Genomic DNA, 17,341 nt, shown 5'->3' with positions numbered 1-17,341 from the left:
CTTTGTGCTTCAGCTTGTGTGAGATGGTTTTGCAGTAGTGGGAAGCGGCTCTTTTTAGATCAGTTAAGAGTAAATTGAAGAGTATATTTGCAATTAAAGTCATTAGCAGACATTCTTGATACGACCAGCATACCACTCAGAGAGGGAGATGCTCTGACACAATGTCAAGTAACTTCAGTTCTAGGCCTAACATTAAAGTCACTTATTATTAACAAGAAAAAAAATATTAATTTATTTGTCATGCATTGTGCTCTTGTGCAGAATTACTTGGCATATAGCATGTGTTTTCTATTAAGGGTGCATGGGGTTTGTGAATTTGCTTTAAAATCCAACAGAGGGTGCACACTGCAAGCTTTTGTTTCTGACCAGTTTAATGTTACACAAATCTGTGTTTGAATATAAAGGCACAACCAAACTTCAAAGTGCTTTCTCCAGATTTGCCATACTAAGAGTGGACTTAACATCAACAATAGCCTGGCAAAATCAGCAAAAACACAGACGATTATAAATATGCTATAACATTAGAAATCAGTAAACCTACAAATTGCTGTGTTCTGAACCTGCTTCTTTATAAAGCAGAGCATTTCAATACTGTGCTGCAACTTATGTTTTTAATTCCCTAAGTGATATGAAGCGTGCGAAAAATCAGTTGCATGACTGATATGTGGAGTGTGATATCACCAAAGTGACATAATTAGGAGCTTGTCTCCATTGACTCCCATTATATTGTATCAAGTACCTTTCAATGTTGTACTAAGCGGAGGTTGAAATGAAAAGGAGTAGTGTTAAACAGGGTTAGCAAACCTTTATTGACTAGATTATTCATCAATTATTAAAAAATAATAAATTGAAAATCTTTAATAATGCATACACAAATACTTTTAACAAAATTATTTTTTTTTACCTGAGGTAAATCTTCAAATGCAGAGGGTGTTTCAGAAGTGTTTAACCACAGACTGTAAACCCAGACAGTAGCAGACTTGAAAGCTAGCAGGAGTTGGTGTGCCTGAAAGCTTGCTGTGATCTGTAGACTCAGTTGTATCCCCCTTTCACAAAGTTATCTATTGTTTAATATAACTGTCTAACAATCTTGGCATTTTATTAATTTTAGAATTGGTTTGAGTTATGTGATACACATTTTCATGTTCTTTATATGTGTTTAACTGTTAACCTTTATTCTTTTTGGTTTAGTATGTTTTTTATTCCTGCATTTAATGAGGGTTTTATTAGAGTAGAACTAATTGAGATTAAATATGCAAAACATATTTTATAGCTTTTTTGTTTAAGACTTCCATAAAAATATCATTACCTTATGTGAAGCAAATAGATCTTGCGTATCTGATTTTTTCTTTGTTTAGTTTTATAAACTATTTTCATTGTTTCAGTTCCTCCAAAAAGTGTTTAAATTGCTACAAAAGCTTGCTTGATTAACATAGTATTCTAAGTATGAGGTGTGTTTTTCATTAATGCAATGTGGAGTAATACGTTTTGCCTTTCATATTTTTCATGACTACATTTGCACAGCGCATTAAGGGTTTAGGCACAATAGGACAGCAAGGCAGTAAGAAAGATATAAACTTGCAGACTTTCGGATGGAGCCAGAGACATGGAGTGGTTTGGGTCTATACAGACATTTAAAATAGTTGAGAAATTAGTCCAGATTTGTTGTTGTCCACTTACCCAGCGTAGACAGTTGCTCCCATGATTCATTACATCTGTGGGAAAGGAGATTTTGATTTCCAACATTGTACACTGCACTATTTTAAATTAAAAAAAAGTCTTTATCTTGGAGTCGTAAATTAATAATGTACTGTACTAAAAACCTGATAGTCTGGCAGGACTTTTTTGTTTTTTACTTAAAGTGATCAGTCAAAGGATAATATTTTTGTATCTATAATCATATCTATTTTGGGGGTATTTGGTGTCTGGGAGCAATATAGCTGAAGTTTTAGTAACATCTGTTCAGGGTATCAGTAAGTATAAACCCTTGTTCACTGCATGTTCAAACTGATGACATAGGGAGTCTCTCACTGTGCCCTTTGCTACAGTACAGACCCATTTTTGTGAAATGAGGTCAGTAGTGGATAAGCTGACAATGTGGGTAGAACACACAGTAAATAGGTCATGCTCCATTTATTACAGTAATTATTTTTCTGCTGCTATGCCAGTTAGCTGGTGTGTTTCACAGGGACCAGTTCTTGGTGCAGTTCTTTTTAACATTTGGCACAAGGGAATATCAGACATGGCATACAGAGATAATATCTGTTTAAGGATCACACGCATGTTATAACTGACTTTGTAGATTCACTAAAAATGTTACTGGACCAAGTTAGGTATCTAATTCTCAATGGAGAATCAATGATCTCTCCGATCACTGCCGCTAACTCAATCATCCTCAGACAGAATGAGTACAGTGTTGCTGGGAAGATTATTATTTTCTGATTCGACAGAGACATCCGGTTTAAACTAAAGAAGACCATTAACACACTCCCTAAACTCTGTTCACCACATGTGCAGAATATGATGGTATCAGCCAATCTTGGTCAGCATATATGTAACATATGCACTGCATATGCCTTAAATGTAAAGATGCAATGTTTTAATTGCCCTTGTACAAATAAGACCTTTTTCATTTAGAGGATGTGGAAATATTTCTGAAAATAGTTAAAGCAAAGCTTTAGTAGCTAGACATAGATTATCAAATATAGAGACAGTTGCTTTACTTGTTTCTTTAGGTAAAGTACACTACATTGCATTGAAAGAAATATACAGTATGATAATATGTTACGCAATACTTGCTTCTAAGCCATCCTTAGCACAGAATTTTGCTTTAATGCTTTATTCTGATAACCGAAGTAATAAAATAACTGTACCTTCCACCTGACTACTTTTAGAGACCAGGCGTTTTGATTACCATCTGCTGTAATGCTACCTGCCTCAGAAGTCACATACAGGCAAGGCTATGTAACCTTTGTATCTCACACAATAGCAAGGCAGCCCCATACTACAAGGCTTTCAAAAAGGAATCAAAGATAAAACATTGTTTTACCTTTGTTAACATGATGATTGACATGTCAAAGCCAAAAGTAAACCAATATGCTCATATAATGTGTCAGGTACATAAAATGCATGGCACTCACATTCATGTGGCTTATAAATATATCTGTTTCCTGCTGCTTGTACCATATGATTACTAAAGAATGTCTTTTGCAAATTTAGAATAATGTTAAATGTTTGTAGAATAATGTTAATGGTAAAAATGTTTTATATATATATATATATATATATATATATATATATAATATGGGATTTCACAAGAACAATTAGTGGCAGGTTGTACAATAAATATATATGTATTTTATTTGAAGCTTCCATATCCCTACTGCTTTTACTTCTCTTATATTACATTATTATTATTATTATTATTATTTATTTCTTAGCAGACGCCCTTATCCAGGGCGACTTACAATTGTTACAAGATATAACAATATACATTATTTCACATTATACAGATATCACATTATTTTTACATACAATTACCCATTTATACAGTTGGGTTTTTTTACTGGAGCAATCTAGGTAAAGTACCTTGCTCAAGGGTACAACAGCAGTGTCCCCCACTGGGGATTGAACCCACAACCCTCCGGTCAAGAGTCCAGAGCCCTAACCACTACTCCACACTGCTGCCCCATTGTATGGTCATATGTTTTGTTTTAAGTGGCATAACCACAATTGTGGATCCATGAACTGTTGGGTATACTGTACAACTGTATTAAATGCAATGCCTCATAATAGTGACATCTGTTGGTTGGTCCATTGAGTGGCTCTGGATTATTGAAGCACGGTAAGCAAACCTCTGAGTGAATGTAACCCCCAACAAGCTCCTCTTCTTTGCACAGATATAACACTTTGTTTTTGTTTTCACAAAGACTGATGTATTGTATTTGCACTGATTTGGTTGCTGTACTGACAGAAATAGGCAAATATTTTGTTGTATAATTAAGTGATAAAGAATAGGGAGCTATAGTATAGCTGACAAAACATCTGAACGATCAAAGAAGAAAAAGGCTATTAAATGTATAGGTTTTTACTTTCTAATTGATTAGACACCATGCCATATGGTATAATTTAAAATAACTACACACGACACACAGCAAGAGCCAGGCTGCTGCTCCAAACATATACCAGTACTTGAGCCAGTATGGCTCTGATATCTGTGTGTGTTCACACATTTTAATACAATACAATCTAATGTGAATTATTATGAAGAAAACTGAAAAACGTGTGATTAAAAATTAGCTTTCAAAAGTTAGTGATTACTTTATGGTTATGTCAAAAAGCTTTATTTAAACAAACATCAAGCGTTTTTTAAACTATCCTTAAAGGAACACTCTTAGGAAGGCACATTTTAGAATATTAACTGTTTTACTGCTGGTGCAAAACTAAAAGCACTGCATTTTATATCATTTTGAAAGAGAAGTATACAAAATACAAATTCAAAATTTAATTTTAATTTTTACAATATTACAATGATGTGTTTTTACAGTGTTATGCACAATAATAAATATACATTTGTTAAAAAAATAAAAATAAAAATAAAAAAAAACACTCCAGTGTCTATTGTCATAGAAATGTCTTCCGTTACAAAAATTGATACACAAATTCTGATCAAAATTAAGAACAAAAAAACCCTACATCCACTGGGGCAAAATATACACGTGAATTGCTGAAACACTAAAACCTGAGCAATCCACCTGATATTACAGTATTACTGATGAAGACGTAGTGGTACCAAGCCATGTAAGAGCCGTACTTGCTATAAGTGACAAAGCAAACTATAAGGACTTTGTTTTTGTTATGTTATGTAAGACTGCATGTACACTTGTGAATTGCACTTGGAGTTAAGGTGTGACTACAACCTTTTAAAATATTAACATATTGTAGTAATGTACTGATTAAGAACTACATGCACAGCCAAACTATATAGAAGCTAAGATGCAGTTTTAAAGCAGCTTATTATCATTATATTATTTCTCTTCAGCTAATGCAGTATTTTTAGCTGCCATTTCATTAAGCCAACTAGAACTCAATTCAGTTCAAATGAAGCGTATTTGCTGATAGATGTATTGACACATTTTCAACTGCCGTGCAACATCTTTAAAAAGTTACTGTAATAACTGAATGCACTTTTTTATTCCTTAATGAGTGCTTGTCAAACAGCATTAGGGCAAACTGGTCACAGATTCCAACTTGATAGTTATGGCTTATTATTTTCTATGGGGTGTACTGCTGTGTTAAACTAAAAAAACAGAAGAGTTTCAGTTTGAACACTGATAATATTCTACTGACACAACAAAGACATTTAAAGTAGGCTTTCCAAAGTTCTATTTTCAAACTAAATGGAGCACACAGAAAACTGATGCTTAGTTAACCTCTTTGTAAAACTGTCTAAGGCTCACAATTTGAACGGTGACATTATTGATGGCTTATTGCTGACATTAAGTTACCATGAGGAAAAGGGTTTGATTACTTGAATACCTCTTGATTTAAGCTGGGTGCTGAAATATTGGTTTTATAGAAGACCAGCAAAGAAAGCAAAATCCAGGCATTTCCTTAATTTTTTTTGTACAATTCTTATTGACATTAAATCATAAAACACACAAACTTCAAGTACAATTGTGCAATCATTATTTTATACAGCATATAAAAACACAGAAAATGTATTCCATTAAAACTCTTGTAACAAAAATCAACATAAAAAGGGATTTAAAATATACAAATGCATTTGTTTTTTTGCGAAGACAAAGTTAAAATACAAAATATATAAAAGTTATCAACAATTTACACATCAAATGTATTCATTTAAGACATTTGTTTTTTTTCTCCCAAAAGACAGGAACAGATAGAACATGACACAGTGTGAGTTTTGCAGTTCTTTAGGGCGACAACTTCATATTGCTTCACAAAGAAGTCTTATTTCTTGTAAGAAGTCTCTAAATAGATCATATAGTAGTCCATTTGAGTATGGCTGCCATCTATGCCCACCATTTTCCTTGGTTAACAGCAGTAAGGTTAGGTCACCAAGTGACAGCAGCACGCAGCAGTATTTTCTGTTTTTCTGTAGACTAATAAAATGTCTTGGTCTACCCTGCTTAGTGGTTATTCACCTATGCTGGTAGTTTGGCACAACTCACACATTTATTGCAATACAGCTCCCACTGATGCAGTAATACTCATCTCCACAGGAGCCAATCCAAAGTGGCGCATAGTACACAAGATATGGTTCTACTGAGCTGAAAAGGGTGAGACACCAGTCCCTTGTGAGTGCAATAATCTTATCGAGTTCTTGGTGAATCAGATTGAAGTTTCATTACTTCCACTGCACAGGAGAAAAGGGAGGCAAAAGGAAACATGCAGAATTAGGGTGATGTGGTGGCAAGCAGGTACGCAGACAGGCAATGATGGTCTAAACTACTACTGCCTTTTTATAATGTCATGCAGTGGCAAAGTGACAACAAAATCTAAGGTTAGTATTTAATGGTAAAATTTTAAAGTGCAGAACTAAAAAGTAACCAGTTCCCAGAGTTGATAAAAAAGTCTAACATTTACATTCAATTCAAGTAAATGGCAGAGAACCCCTTGAATAAGCAGCCCCCTGTCTTAAGCAAACATATATTGCCAGTCCCTCTTAGGTGACTGGATAGTTCCGGTTTTGCTGAACATGGGCTTATTAATGGGAATAAAGGACCTAACTAAACAAATTGCCATGCCTCATTAAGTGGGTACTATACTTCTAAAGTAAGGAGATCCTTGCTGTGCTCAGAATTTTCTACAACACGTTTGTGGTGGTAGCATTGTTTGTTTGTTTTTTTTTTTTTTGTCTTAGATGAACAGTGAGTTATCCCTTCAGGTTTCAAGAAGGCGATTCACCAACATTAGCACTTGATGTGAGTGTTTCTGTTGTACTTACTCTGAATCAGACGTGTCCCCATTTACAATCCCCACTCTGACATTCATTGCCACTCCATTTTGCTGTTCTCTTGACTGCTGCCTGTGTGGCTGTTTTATAAGTACACCAGTGCCTGGGGCTGATTGGGTCCCATCATTGGACCCTATAGAAGATGTCCGTGACGAAATGGGCGGCGGATTGTAATCAGAAAGCTTTTCTCTGAGTCGGTTTGTCATATTCTTATCTGTTAGAGGCGGTGGGTAGGTGATTTTGTTTTTGAGAATACCTGATTTAAGAAAAAAAAAAAGTTACTAGAAAGCATTATAAAAGCTAAAGACATGTATCCTTATAATTAATTCTTTTTTTTTGGAAAGCTAGTTTCTTCATTTTTACTATTTATCTTGCTGGCAAAGAACACATATCTATTGTATCAGTCTCCTGGCTTATAGTGAGTGTAGCATAGAGTGAGTCATAATATCATTCTGTGTATGAAATTAACAGAATTGAAATATATAAAGGGTGGGGGGGGGGTCTTAAGCCATTCTCTGTGTCTACTCGGTTTCTGCTCACAAACTACCCCACTGACAAAGAATGCTTTTAGAAAGAGTCGTAAAGTAACTGCTGGACAAGTGTTATCTTTTCCTATCATTGAATGAATCATTTAGGCGCCAGCAGTATCTTGCAGAAGGCACGCCAGACAGTTTTGAGTATGCTTTGACACCTCGGACAGAGAACAGTACCCTTCATAAATACAGTCGACAGGGGGCGAAGCCACGGACCAATTGAGAACAATGGGCTGTCTCTGAACGAGAACAACCAATGAGAAACACCCCATGTGGACTCGGACACAGCCCAAAATAACCAAACTAACCAATTACAGGGTGGGAGTCAGGACAACAAAACCAGCCGCGCGACTTTGAGAAACGCTTGAGTTTGCCCCATGAGAGAGCTTCCCATACAAGCTTTCCATGCTTGCTTCCCATATGAGCTTCTCATGAGCTCCCCACACTAGAAGTGTGCCCCACAGAAGGAACAGCGCTCCAGGCAAGAGAAAGAAGTGAGCGCCACCCGCTAGAAGTGGCTTGTAGTTCGGAGGAACTGCTCTGAAGAAAGTTTCTAAATCATGGGAGCACAAGTGCTTGAATTCACGGAAGGAAAGGAACAACCAATGTTCTGAAGAATGGCTAAAATCAGCTTTGAAGAGAGCCTGAGCTCTTTGCCCTAGGAGAGACTGAAACAGTAAACGGAAGCATAGCCAGCAGCTGGGCCTAAGGTCATGTACTAGCCGTACAGAAGAACTGCAACAAGAACACTTCTACGAACTACATAACTTTTCAATTGCAACGCATTATCTGAACTGAGTGATGTCTGATCAACGGAACTATTTCCAGTTGCAAAACTGCCAACAACTTGATCTCCATTTGAAAATAACTATTTGTTTATTGCGAGCCTACGCAACAATGCGTACTTCAAGCAAAGTACCATCTTCTTTCACTGGGACTTCAGATCCAAAGAGCTGCAGTGTTCATCAACACAGATTGAATTCTTTATATGGAAATCGATAAGTATTCAACATATCTAATATGAAATACTTTATGACTCGACAAAGCAACTGAAGCAAATGCTATCAAGTTAAGTGGATAAACTGTTCTAGGAATAGAATATTACTTCCTGTTTTAGAGTGTGTAAGAAATGTATTTTGTTTGTTAAAATGTGCAACTCAAAGAAGTTGCCTCGTAAATGCAGAGAATTCGATCATTGCCCCATTAATTTGAATATATAATCAACTGAGGTTGATAACATATTACATCTAAACTAAATTAACACGGTAAAACTAATTTGCTAAATTAGGTACTGGAATGTTGGATTCCGTTTTGAATGGGAAGTTGAATTAATTCTCGTGCATATTGAGATGATCGATTACAATGAGAAACGGGTATTGAAAATACTAATGCAAAGTAGACACTTTGTGTAATAAGCCATATTTAATACCAGTATATTAACCATGTATGCTAATGAGGTTACGGTCGTTGTAATCGTTTGACTGAGATCAATGAACTGTATACCATTCATGCATATCTCTAACCAATAACCTTTAGTTATGCACCCCTTTTTATTCTTAAATAAACTATTGTTTTATATTTCTGACACGTTGTGTGAATGTCGGTTATTGTCTAAGGTAATCGGAGTTCTACATGATCCCGAACTTAAATATGGTATATCTCAGTTATTGACATTTGGACGTTCTTAAACAGGGTGCCTAGAGACTAATTTATATTTAAATAAATTGTATACTTAATTCACTAAATGAGAATCCTATTGAGTATCTTTAACTCCACACAAGTCTTTCTGTCACCTGGAGCAGTTCACATTAGTAGAAGTGCACTTGTCAAAACATTTTCAACTTCTTTATAATCCCTCCTATTTTGTCCTTGTTATAAACTAACATATTTTGTTTAGTAAGGAACTTGCCTTTTCTCTGTTCTGGCTGATGATTGGAGTTTTGCTGGGGTGCAGTCTCTTTCAAAAGCTTGTCTTTCTCCTGTGGTTCCTCCTCTATGTGGTTGAGTTTGTTTTCTTGGTGAAGTTCAACGCTGACCTTGGTCTCCACCTTGAGCTTGTCTGAACCTCCTGGGTCCTCGCTGTCACTGGCTGTTGTACATTCTTTTGGCCAGTGCAGTTTCACGTGATTGGTCACAGCATCTACTTGATCAGAATAGAAGCGAGAAACGTGCTCAGAACTGAAATAACATTTATGTAAATATTAATTAACTACCAGGAACATACTTAGCTGTAAACCTGGAACAAACAGAACCCAACTCAACTATTTACTATATGGACTAAAACTAGGCTGGCATCTTGATTAAATCAACAGATCAGTTTAAGTTACTAGAAGCACTCATTACTCAATTACTTTTTATTTAAAAAATAGTTATCAAACCTCAGCTGTCATAATTCCATTGATAAGGCAGTAAAGATAAGACTAGCTCAATCAATACAAGGTAATCTGCAGTTTCCGCACTAATGATGAATCTTACCAAGACAATCCTAATGTACAAATAGTCTATTCTTATGCTAGCGTATGCAGAACATTTTTTTATGTTGTAACACAAATATATAAATGGTTATAACATAGATTTCTTATTACCATTGTATCTTTTGCACCTGCTTCAAACTAGAGCCCACAGTACTGAACGTGAGAATATAATTACCTTACAAACCCTGCTCTTCAATAATACAGTTCATTAAACTGGAAGTGATTTGACTCACACTAGTTGCCGTAACAATGAGGTCTTTATTCACATTACTTTCGGTACAGAAAGCACTCATGCATTATTTACAGTACTCTTAGCTGTTATCACAGAACCTGCATTTTTCTGCATTCCCAGACTGTAATTTAAGCCACTTGGAGAAGGCCCTGATTTATTTGGCAATGGTAACAGATCTCCTTGTAATATGCAGGGCAGATACTGTAAATACTTTAAAATGGCACAGTCCCATTTCTAAACTGAAGATATGCTCCACCTCATATGTTTTCATTTTGTTGTGAACTCATTTTCCTTATAAATACAAACCAAAAACACAATCTTCATTTCATTCTCTAAATAGTGCCACAAACAGTTTGGGTAAATTACCACACCACCACACTGTTCCTGCCGTTGTGTTTCTTTTACCTTTTGGAGTGCTGTGAAATGGCTGTCTCTCATTGTTTTTAGGTGTTGTTGGATTCCACTTGGGATTCAACTGATTTTCATCATCTTCACTGTCGGATGAATGCGAGGAGGCATAAGAACTGCTGTGCTCATCCGCAGAGAGCTCGCTATCCGAGTCAGAGTCATGTTCTGTAAGTATAAGGAGAAGCATCGCAAATATGTTCCATGTACCTCTTTTGAGGCTAAGCAAGATAAAACAAGTATGTTTGTAACATCAACCCCTGTTAATTGGAGACATCTATAGCATGAAAAATATATTCATATATCCTCAGATGCTGATACTCTCGATGACTTGCGATACAGAATATCAAAAACAAGTTTTATCACAGCTGGATAAGCATTTCTCTATATGTATATTAAAACACATACAGTACACTGCTCCCCTTTATAACGCCATAGTTACAAGACTGTGCTGTTTGTGTTTCGTGTAATAGCATAATGAAAGTGCTAATGGAATGGCATTATGGGGTAAATGGGAGCCACAATCATGCCGCCTTATTATAGGTTGAGCAGTATAAAGAGGCGCACTGTATGTAAACTCCTACAGCCCCTCTGCTTCAAATGTGCACAACAATGTGTACTCTTTAGAATATGTGTACACTGTAAGAGTCAATAGTGAATCAGAATAGGGCAAGTATTGTTATAATTACTAATAATATGGGACTGTATGTATGTAGAATTACAGTGGATCAGACTTTGTGATCCCTTTGTTAATGAATGTGGCAAGATACACTTCAGATACAGTGCAAATTGATTTAAAAGTGAAAGTCTTGGCCAGTACCTTCAGTCTTTGTTGGGTTGCGGTGAAATTTGGCAGAGTCTCCTTCAGTCTGCCCCAGTCTTGCTGTACTTGATGATATACTTGGTTTCTGAGTGGAGTCCTCCCTAAAAGAGTTACATTTAAAATACAATAAATGCCTCCGTCTTTCTTATCACAGTGGATGTGAAATTGTGCCACAGTCCCATTTTGTAAAAGCTTTGTACTATTATATCTGAGTTCAATTTCTACACTTTTGGGATTCATATTTTATTAATTTAAAGTCTGTCTCCAGGGGTGCATTGTCTTGTGTTCACTTGAGAATGATGAAAGCTGTTAAAGAGTTTTTCTAGCTCAATTAGTATACTGTAGCTCATGTTGATGTTGACTGGGCTGGAAGAGAGCCAGTCTATTATAGATAATGGCCATTCTTCTTAGGGGTCATTTATGACTGTGTACATTAATACAAGAGTAAATACAGTGCAGTTAACTCTACTATTGTAAAACATTGATAGCATTATTTATTAGTTTAGTCTGGGGTTGCTAGGAGATATTGGAATTTATGGAGTATTTGGTTATGGGATATCATTCCTGCTTTTTTCATTTAAATATTCTCTACTTCTGTGCCACGCAAGCATGACTAGGATAGTCCTTGCTTTTGAACAGTGTTAAATACTGGGTTACAGTTTTTAGTAAAACTTTCGTCGTCTTCTTATTATTTAGTTCTTAGCAGACGCCCTTATCCAGGGCGACTTACAATTGTTACAAGATATCACATTATTTTTACATACAATTACCCATTTATACAGTTGGGTGTTTTTTTTTTGTTTTTGATTTTTACTGGAGCAATCTAGGTAAAGTACCTTGCTCAAGGATACAGCAGCAGTGTCCCCCACCTGGGATTGAACCCACAACCCTCTGGTCAAGAGTCCAGAGCCCTAACCACTACACACTGCTGCCACTGCTTTATGGCAGCCTAATATGCTGGAAGACATAGTTAATATAATTAAATCTGCTAACACACATCGTAATCTACACTATTTACTAATGGATTAATGAGGTGAGCGTTCGATCAGCTAATCCCAATATTAAACTGTCAAAATTATCATACATATGTTCTACATTGCAGAACATGTTTTGTTTCTAGTGTGTAAGTGCAGTACCTGCAAGGTGAATGCAAGCGCAGCCCAGTAAGAAATAAAGAGTGCAGTGCAAAGGAAGCTGCAGGTATAAGATACTAAAATAAGATGTTCTGCAATCGCTTACAGGATTAGTTAGATTAGTAGAAAATCTAAAAGAAAAGTAGGAGCACCATGCACCCATCACCTGATTACCTGAACATGTAAGCAAGATAGCTACTGTGGCTCTTGGCTGACCTGACAGTGCTATCGAGGGAAGCGGTGGACTCTCCAATGGTGGTGCGGTACATGACTGGTTCCTCTATGTACGTGTTATTGCAGTTCAGTGATCGCTGGAAATAATTGTGAGAATAGGCTTATTGCAAGCATTCATTTGCAGTATGCAGTCCCACCTGTGCATTTACTTGCAACGCTAAAAGTATCTAAACATTTATAGTGTATATTGTTTTCATAAAAGTAAATCATTTCAACTTTTACTTGAGCTAATGATGGCTGAAATATATTCAGGAAATATGATGTTTTTGAAGTTGTTCCATGTCACTGAAAAGTAGAATCTTACTGAGAAACGGTATATTCCTTTCTGATGTTCAACATACCAGTGGTAAAAAAGCACATTTGCAAAGTGCAATAAAGCAGAATGTGACTTTAATAACCAGCCTGTTGGAGGTTAACTACTGCTCATTAGGTTACACATTACCTCAAATGTGCTGATTGATAACATAATCTTATGAGCATATCTAACTCTGGTCAGTAGCAAACACAACAGCAAAAGTAACTAAGTCATTTTAATCTTTCAGTTTGGTACTAATTTCTGGTGAGCTTTTCCTAACTTTTCATTTAAATCCAAAATGCACAAAGACTTCTTTTGTAACCTACTGTTAATAGAGACGATCTTGTTGTCATGGACTCATTGGGTAGAGATTTCTTCCCAGTTAGTGTGTTCTTTAAGTGTCTTCTCACTTCTTTGTTAAAAATACAGTGGAAGAAGAAAATGATTATTCCCTGCAATAGAAACAAATAGAAATGTGTTAATGGGACAAAGCGTCTAACACTTTACTGATTTAACTAAAACTGCAGAGATTTAATGATATCTGTGATATCCTGGTGACTTTTAAAAAGTCTAAACTACCCTTGTGGCCTCTTCCCTATGTTCAGAACAAATGTGGTACATTTTACACCCACTGGGGACAGAATGTTGCAAATGGACAGGTTAATGGTACCAGCTGAACTTGGAGAAAAGACATGTTTGCTTTACACATCATCGGGATACGTTGACTGAAACAGAAAACAATATACAAAGTGAATCTAAAACAAAAAGAAGAATACATTAGTTAAGATATGTGATATTTCAAACACATGCCAAGTTTTAGCAAAATGTATTCATGTGGAAATAAACCTCTAGCTGTATTTTCAATACCTGTAGACAACTGAATATGGCAAAGAGATAATGAAAGGTCATCACATTGCTGTTTACTGTCATCAAACCGAGCAGCCAGGTAGCACTGATGAGCAGCAGCAGGAGGAAAGCGGTGCGCAGGCTAGAGCTAAAAAGACACACATAGAAATAACTTGTTTTGTTTCAACTCTTGTTCTGTGTTGTCATGATCTGCACCAAAAATGTTACACTTTAATAAAAACAACTTTGGGGTTATGTTACACACCCTACACCATACAAAAGGCTAATGGACTAGGCATATGCAATTTTGTCTAAATTGCACTCTACCATTTAATGTAAATGTAATGTGTGCTGTATTGATCTGAAATTTGTTGCATCAACGGCATTTAGAAAGTGGAAGGCTTAGTAAAATAAACTCTACATAACATGCAGAACAGTCTTCGTGTTAAATATCTCACTAGCAGCATTACATTTTAATGTGAATGTTTTCAAGTCATTACTGTATTACTCACATGACTCCGGCCTTTTCAGATGTTCTATTCTTTCTTCCACAAGAAGCCTTTGCAGCTAGTACAAAGATCACTATGTTGACCTGTCGGTAAAAACAAACGGTTATACATATTGAGCAATGAATACACAAATATATAATACTCTGTTGGCATATAAATCTGTCATTACTTCTGGTTAATGTTCTGTATACATACACTTTCTCAACCACTTATGATCAAAGGCATGAGTAATTCTTGTGTTCATAATAGTTATAAAAAATGTAATTGCTTTTTTAGATCACTAGTTCACAATTGACCCATTCAAGCACCCATCTCTGTTTTATAGCTGCAGATCTCCATCTATACCCATCAATATTACAAGACTGTATTCGTTTTGTAAAATGTTTTTTCACACATACGTGTGTGTGTGTGTGTGTGTGTGTGTGTATATATATATATATATATATATATATATATATATATATGTTTCATTCAACTTTATGAAGCCAAATTAGTTCATTCTATAGGGTGATGCTAAACTTTTGGTCAGAGCTGTATATACATACATATATATATATATATATATATATATATATATATATATATATATATATATATATATAAACAGTACAAGTGAATTTATACAAGATATGACAAATATCAATAAATACATTGAATTGGATACTCACAAGTACCACTAATGAAATGGGTCCTGCAAAACTCCAAATGAGAGTATCGTGAACAGAGAGCCAGCAAAAGTCTGGATTGCCATAACCCTGTGGGTCCAGGCCTACTGCAAGACCTATAAAAACACATAAACACAACACTGGTATTAGAAGAATAAAACAAAGCTGTACACTAACCAGACACACCTTTCTTTTTTTATGTGGGAAAGAACATGCTGGTCCCTGTTAAAACTCTTTACATCAATCATTTTACACACAAACTTTTACTGGGTTTGAACATAGGCCAGACTTTTGGTGTGCTCACTCCAAGAGTAGTTTAAAAGATAAAACCTGTGTCCCCGAATCACCTACATAAATCTAAGTATTGCAACACAATGGAAGTCAGAGTTTTGCAGAAAAGAAAGCTGTCATTTGTACAGTTTTTACTATCATTATTATAAACATTCACCTGTTATGACAGCAGGGATCCCCCAGCCAATGGCGTAGTAGAACCTCATGTGCCCGTGATTGATGTTCCTAACTTCGGTAAGCATCCGATAGATGTGCAGCCCCTCCACAAACATCCAGGCAAAGGTGCACATATAGAAATAGTGGAGGAGGATAGCGATCACGGTGCAGACAAACTGAAACAAAGAAGCAACTACTGTCAGTACAAGCTGGAGAGATCTACTACACACAGACATTGGTCTTCAATACCAGACTGCCACATGGAATGAGGACTTAATGTAAAAGGCAATTATGAAGCTGTGGAGTTACACTGTAGTGCTAATACTGTTACACAGAGCTAACCACTGTCACTGTTACACAGAGATGACCACTGTTACTGTTACACAGAGCTAACCACTGTCACTGTTACACAGAGCTAACCACTGTCACTGTTACACAGAGCTAACCACTGTCACTGTTACACAGAGCTAACCACTGTCACTGTTACACAGAGCTAACCACTGTCACTGTTACACAGAGCTAACCACTGTCACTGTTACACAGAGCTAACCACTGTCACTGTTACACAGAGCTAACCACTGTCACTGTTACACAGAGCTAACCACTGTCACTGTTACACAGAGATGACCACTGTTACTGTTACACAGAGCTAACCACTGTCACTGTTACACAGAGCTAACCACTGTCACTGTTACACAGAGATGACCACTGTTACTTTTACATATCCATATCTTTATACCTTTTTTCTTTCAGGCCAATTGGTGTCTGTCCTCAATCTTATGTTAGTAAATTAGAATGATTTTTTTTTTTCTCTCGGTACAATATACCAATTTTTCTATACGTATTTACACCTTCTCCCATCTTTAACAATTCTAATGGCAGGTACGCTGTTCATTTACCTAGGTGCCCGAAGGCACCTTCTACTTACAGCATGTTGGCTCATGCTTTTTAGATAAGCCTGGGAAGGTTTTTGCATTACTTAAAAAAAAAAGCAAACATAAAACCACAAAGTATGATTCATTTAATGCGACCATTGCTAAAGCATGAGATTTGGAGTCTCTCCCTAAATCTGTTGTTGCCTGACAGACAGGATTTATTTCTAAACTGTGGTGCGGCCTGCTTTTTCTTATTCAGGTTAATCAGAGTATGGCTCATTGGGCCTGTCCTGATAGCAGGTAGCTAAAAAGTTCAAGTAGAGAGGCTGTTTCACACACAGCAGACACCACACTTTAATACTGAACATCAAAATATTAACAGTGTACCATGGATCCCCGAGGTAAAACATCTGAATACACAATTAACACACCCACACTGTTATCAGTCAGAATTTCAACACACTCACTCCACCTTCAGATGATCCAATGGCTTTCTTACCATCATTAAACAGTTAGTGTTTTTGCCTAACTGTTTAATGTCTTAAGGAATATCTAGCATGTACACCGCCAAGAGTACTGGCATTGTATACCCAATTAAGAACACACTACATGAAGGAATAGAGCCCTCCTCTCCTTACCAGATTATCGGTTTGGTTGATTCCAATGAGGAAGACCAGCTCGGAGAAGAAGAGAGCTGCAACCAGGTTCTTGTGAATGCTGTGAAGGTTTGACCGCAGTGTCCGGATGATGACCAGCAGTATAAATGTCACCAGCAAGGCCACCAGGGATACAGAGACTGTGGTGTAAGTGACAATCTTCAAGGGCAACACCTCACCATGCTGAAATGAAAAACAAAGCGTTCAGGTTTATGCGAATGCCTTGGCAAGTTAA

General features: G+C 36.4%; 1 protein-coding gene across 3 annotated transcripts in view; it reads right to left on the bottom strand.

The window, feature by feature from the left end:
- Positions 1-4,489: 4,489 nt before the first annotated feature.
- The window catches only part of celsr1a (cadherin EGF LAG seven-pass G-type receptor 1a), a 97,671-nt gene continuing 84,819 nt past the window's right edge, over positions 4,490-17,341 (bottom strand). For 2 of the 3 annotated variants that reach the window (XM_059027179.1, XM_034026564.3), the window contains 12 exons: positions 17,089-17,289; positions 15,577-15,751; positions 15,132-15,244; positions 14,467-14,546; positions 13,976-14,102; positions 13,435-13,560; positions 12,754-12,890; positions 11,444-11,547; positions 10,624-10,791; positions 9,422-9,652; positions 6,971-7,235; positions 4,490-6,379 (listed from right to left, as the gene is read on the bottom strand). In XM_059027179.1, coding sequence (XP_058883162.1) covers positions 6,355-6,379; positions 6,971-7,235; positions 9,422-9,652; positions 10,624-10,791; positions 11,444-11,547; positions 12,754-12,890; positions 13,435-13,560; positions 13,976-14,102; positions 14,467-14,546; positions 15,132-15,244; positions 15,577-15,751; positions 17,089-17,289 — 1,752 coding nt within the window. In that variant the 3' untranslated portion in view covers positions 4,490-6,354. The remainder of the gene's footprint in view (positions 6,380-6,970; positions 7,236-9,421; positions 9,653-10,623; positions 10,792-11,443; positions 11,548-12,753; positions 12,891-13,434; positions 13,561-13,975; positions 14,103-14,466; positions 14,547-15,131; positions 15,245-15,576; positions 15,752-17,088; positions 17,290-17,341) is intronic. The other variant, XM_059027180.1, reaches the window with a different exon arrangement.

The sequence above is a fragment of the Acipenser ruthenus genome, chromosome 7, assembly GCF_902713425.1.
Source record: "Acipenser ruthenus chromosome 7, fAciRut3.2 maternal haplotype, whole genome shotgun sequence".
Classification (NCBI taxonomy): Eukaryota; Metazoa; Chordata; class Actinopteri; order Acipenseriformes; family Acipenseridae; genus Acipenser; species Acipenser ruthenus.
The sequence above is the reverse complement of the archived record's forward strand: the minus strand, read 5'-3'. Positions and strand labels throughout refer to the sequence as shown.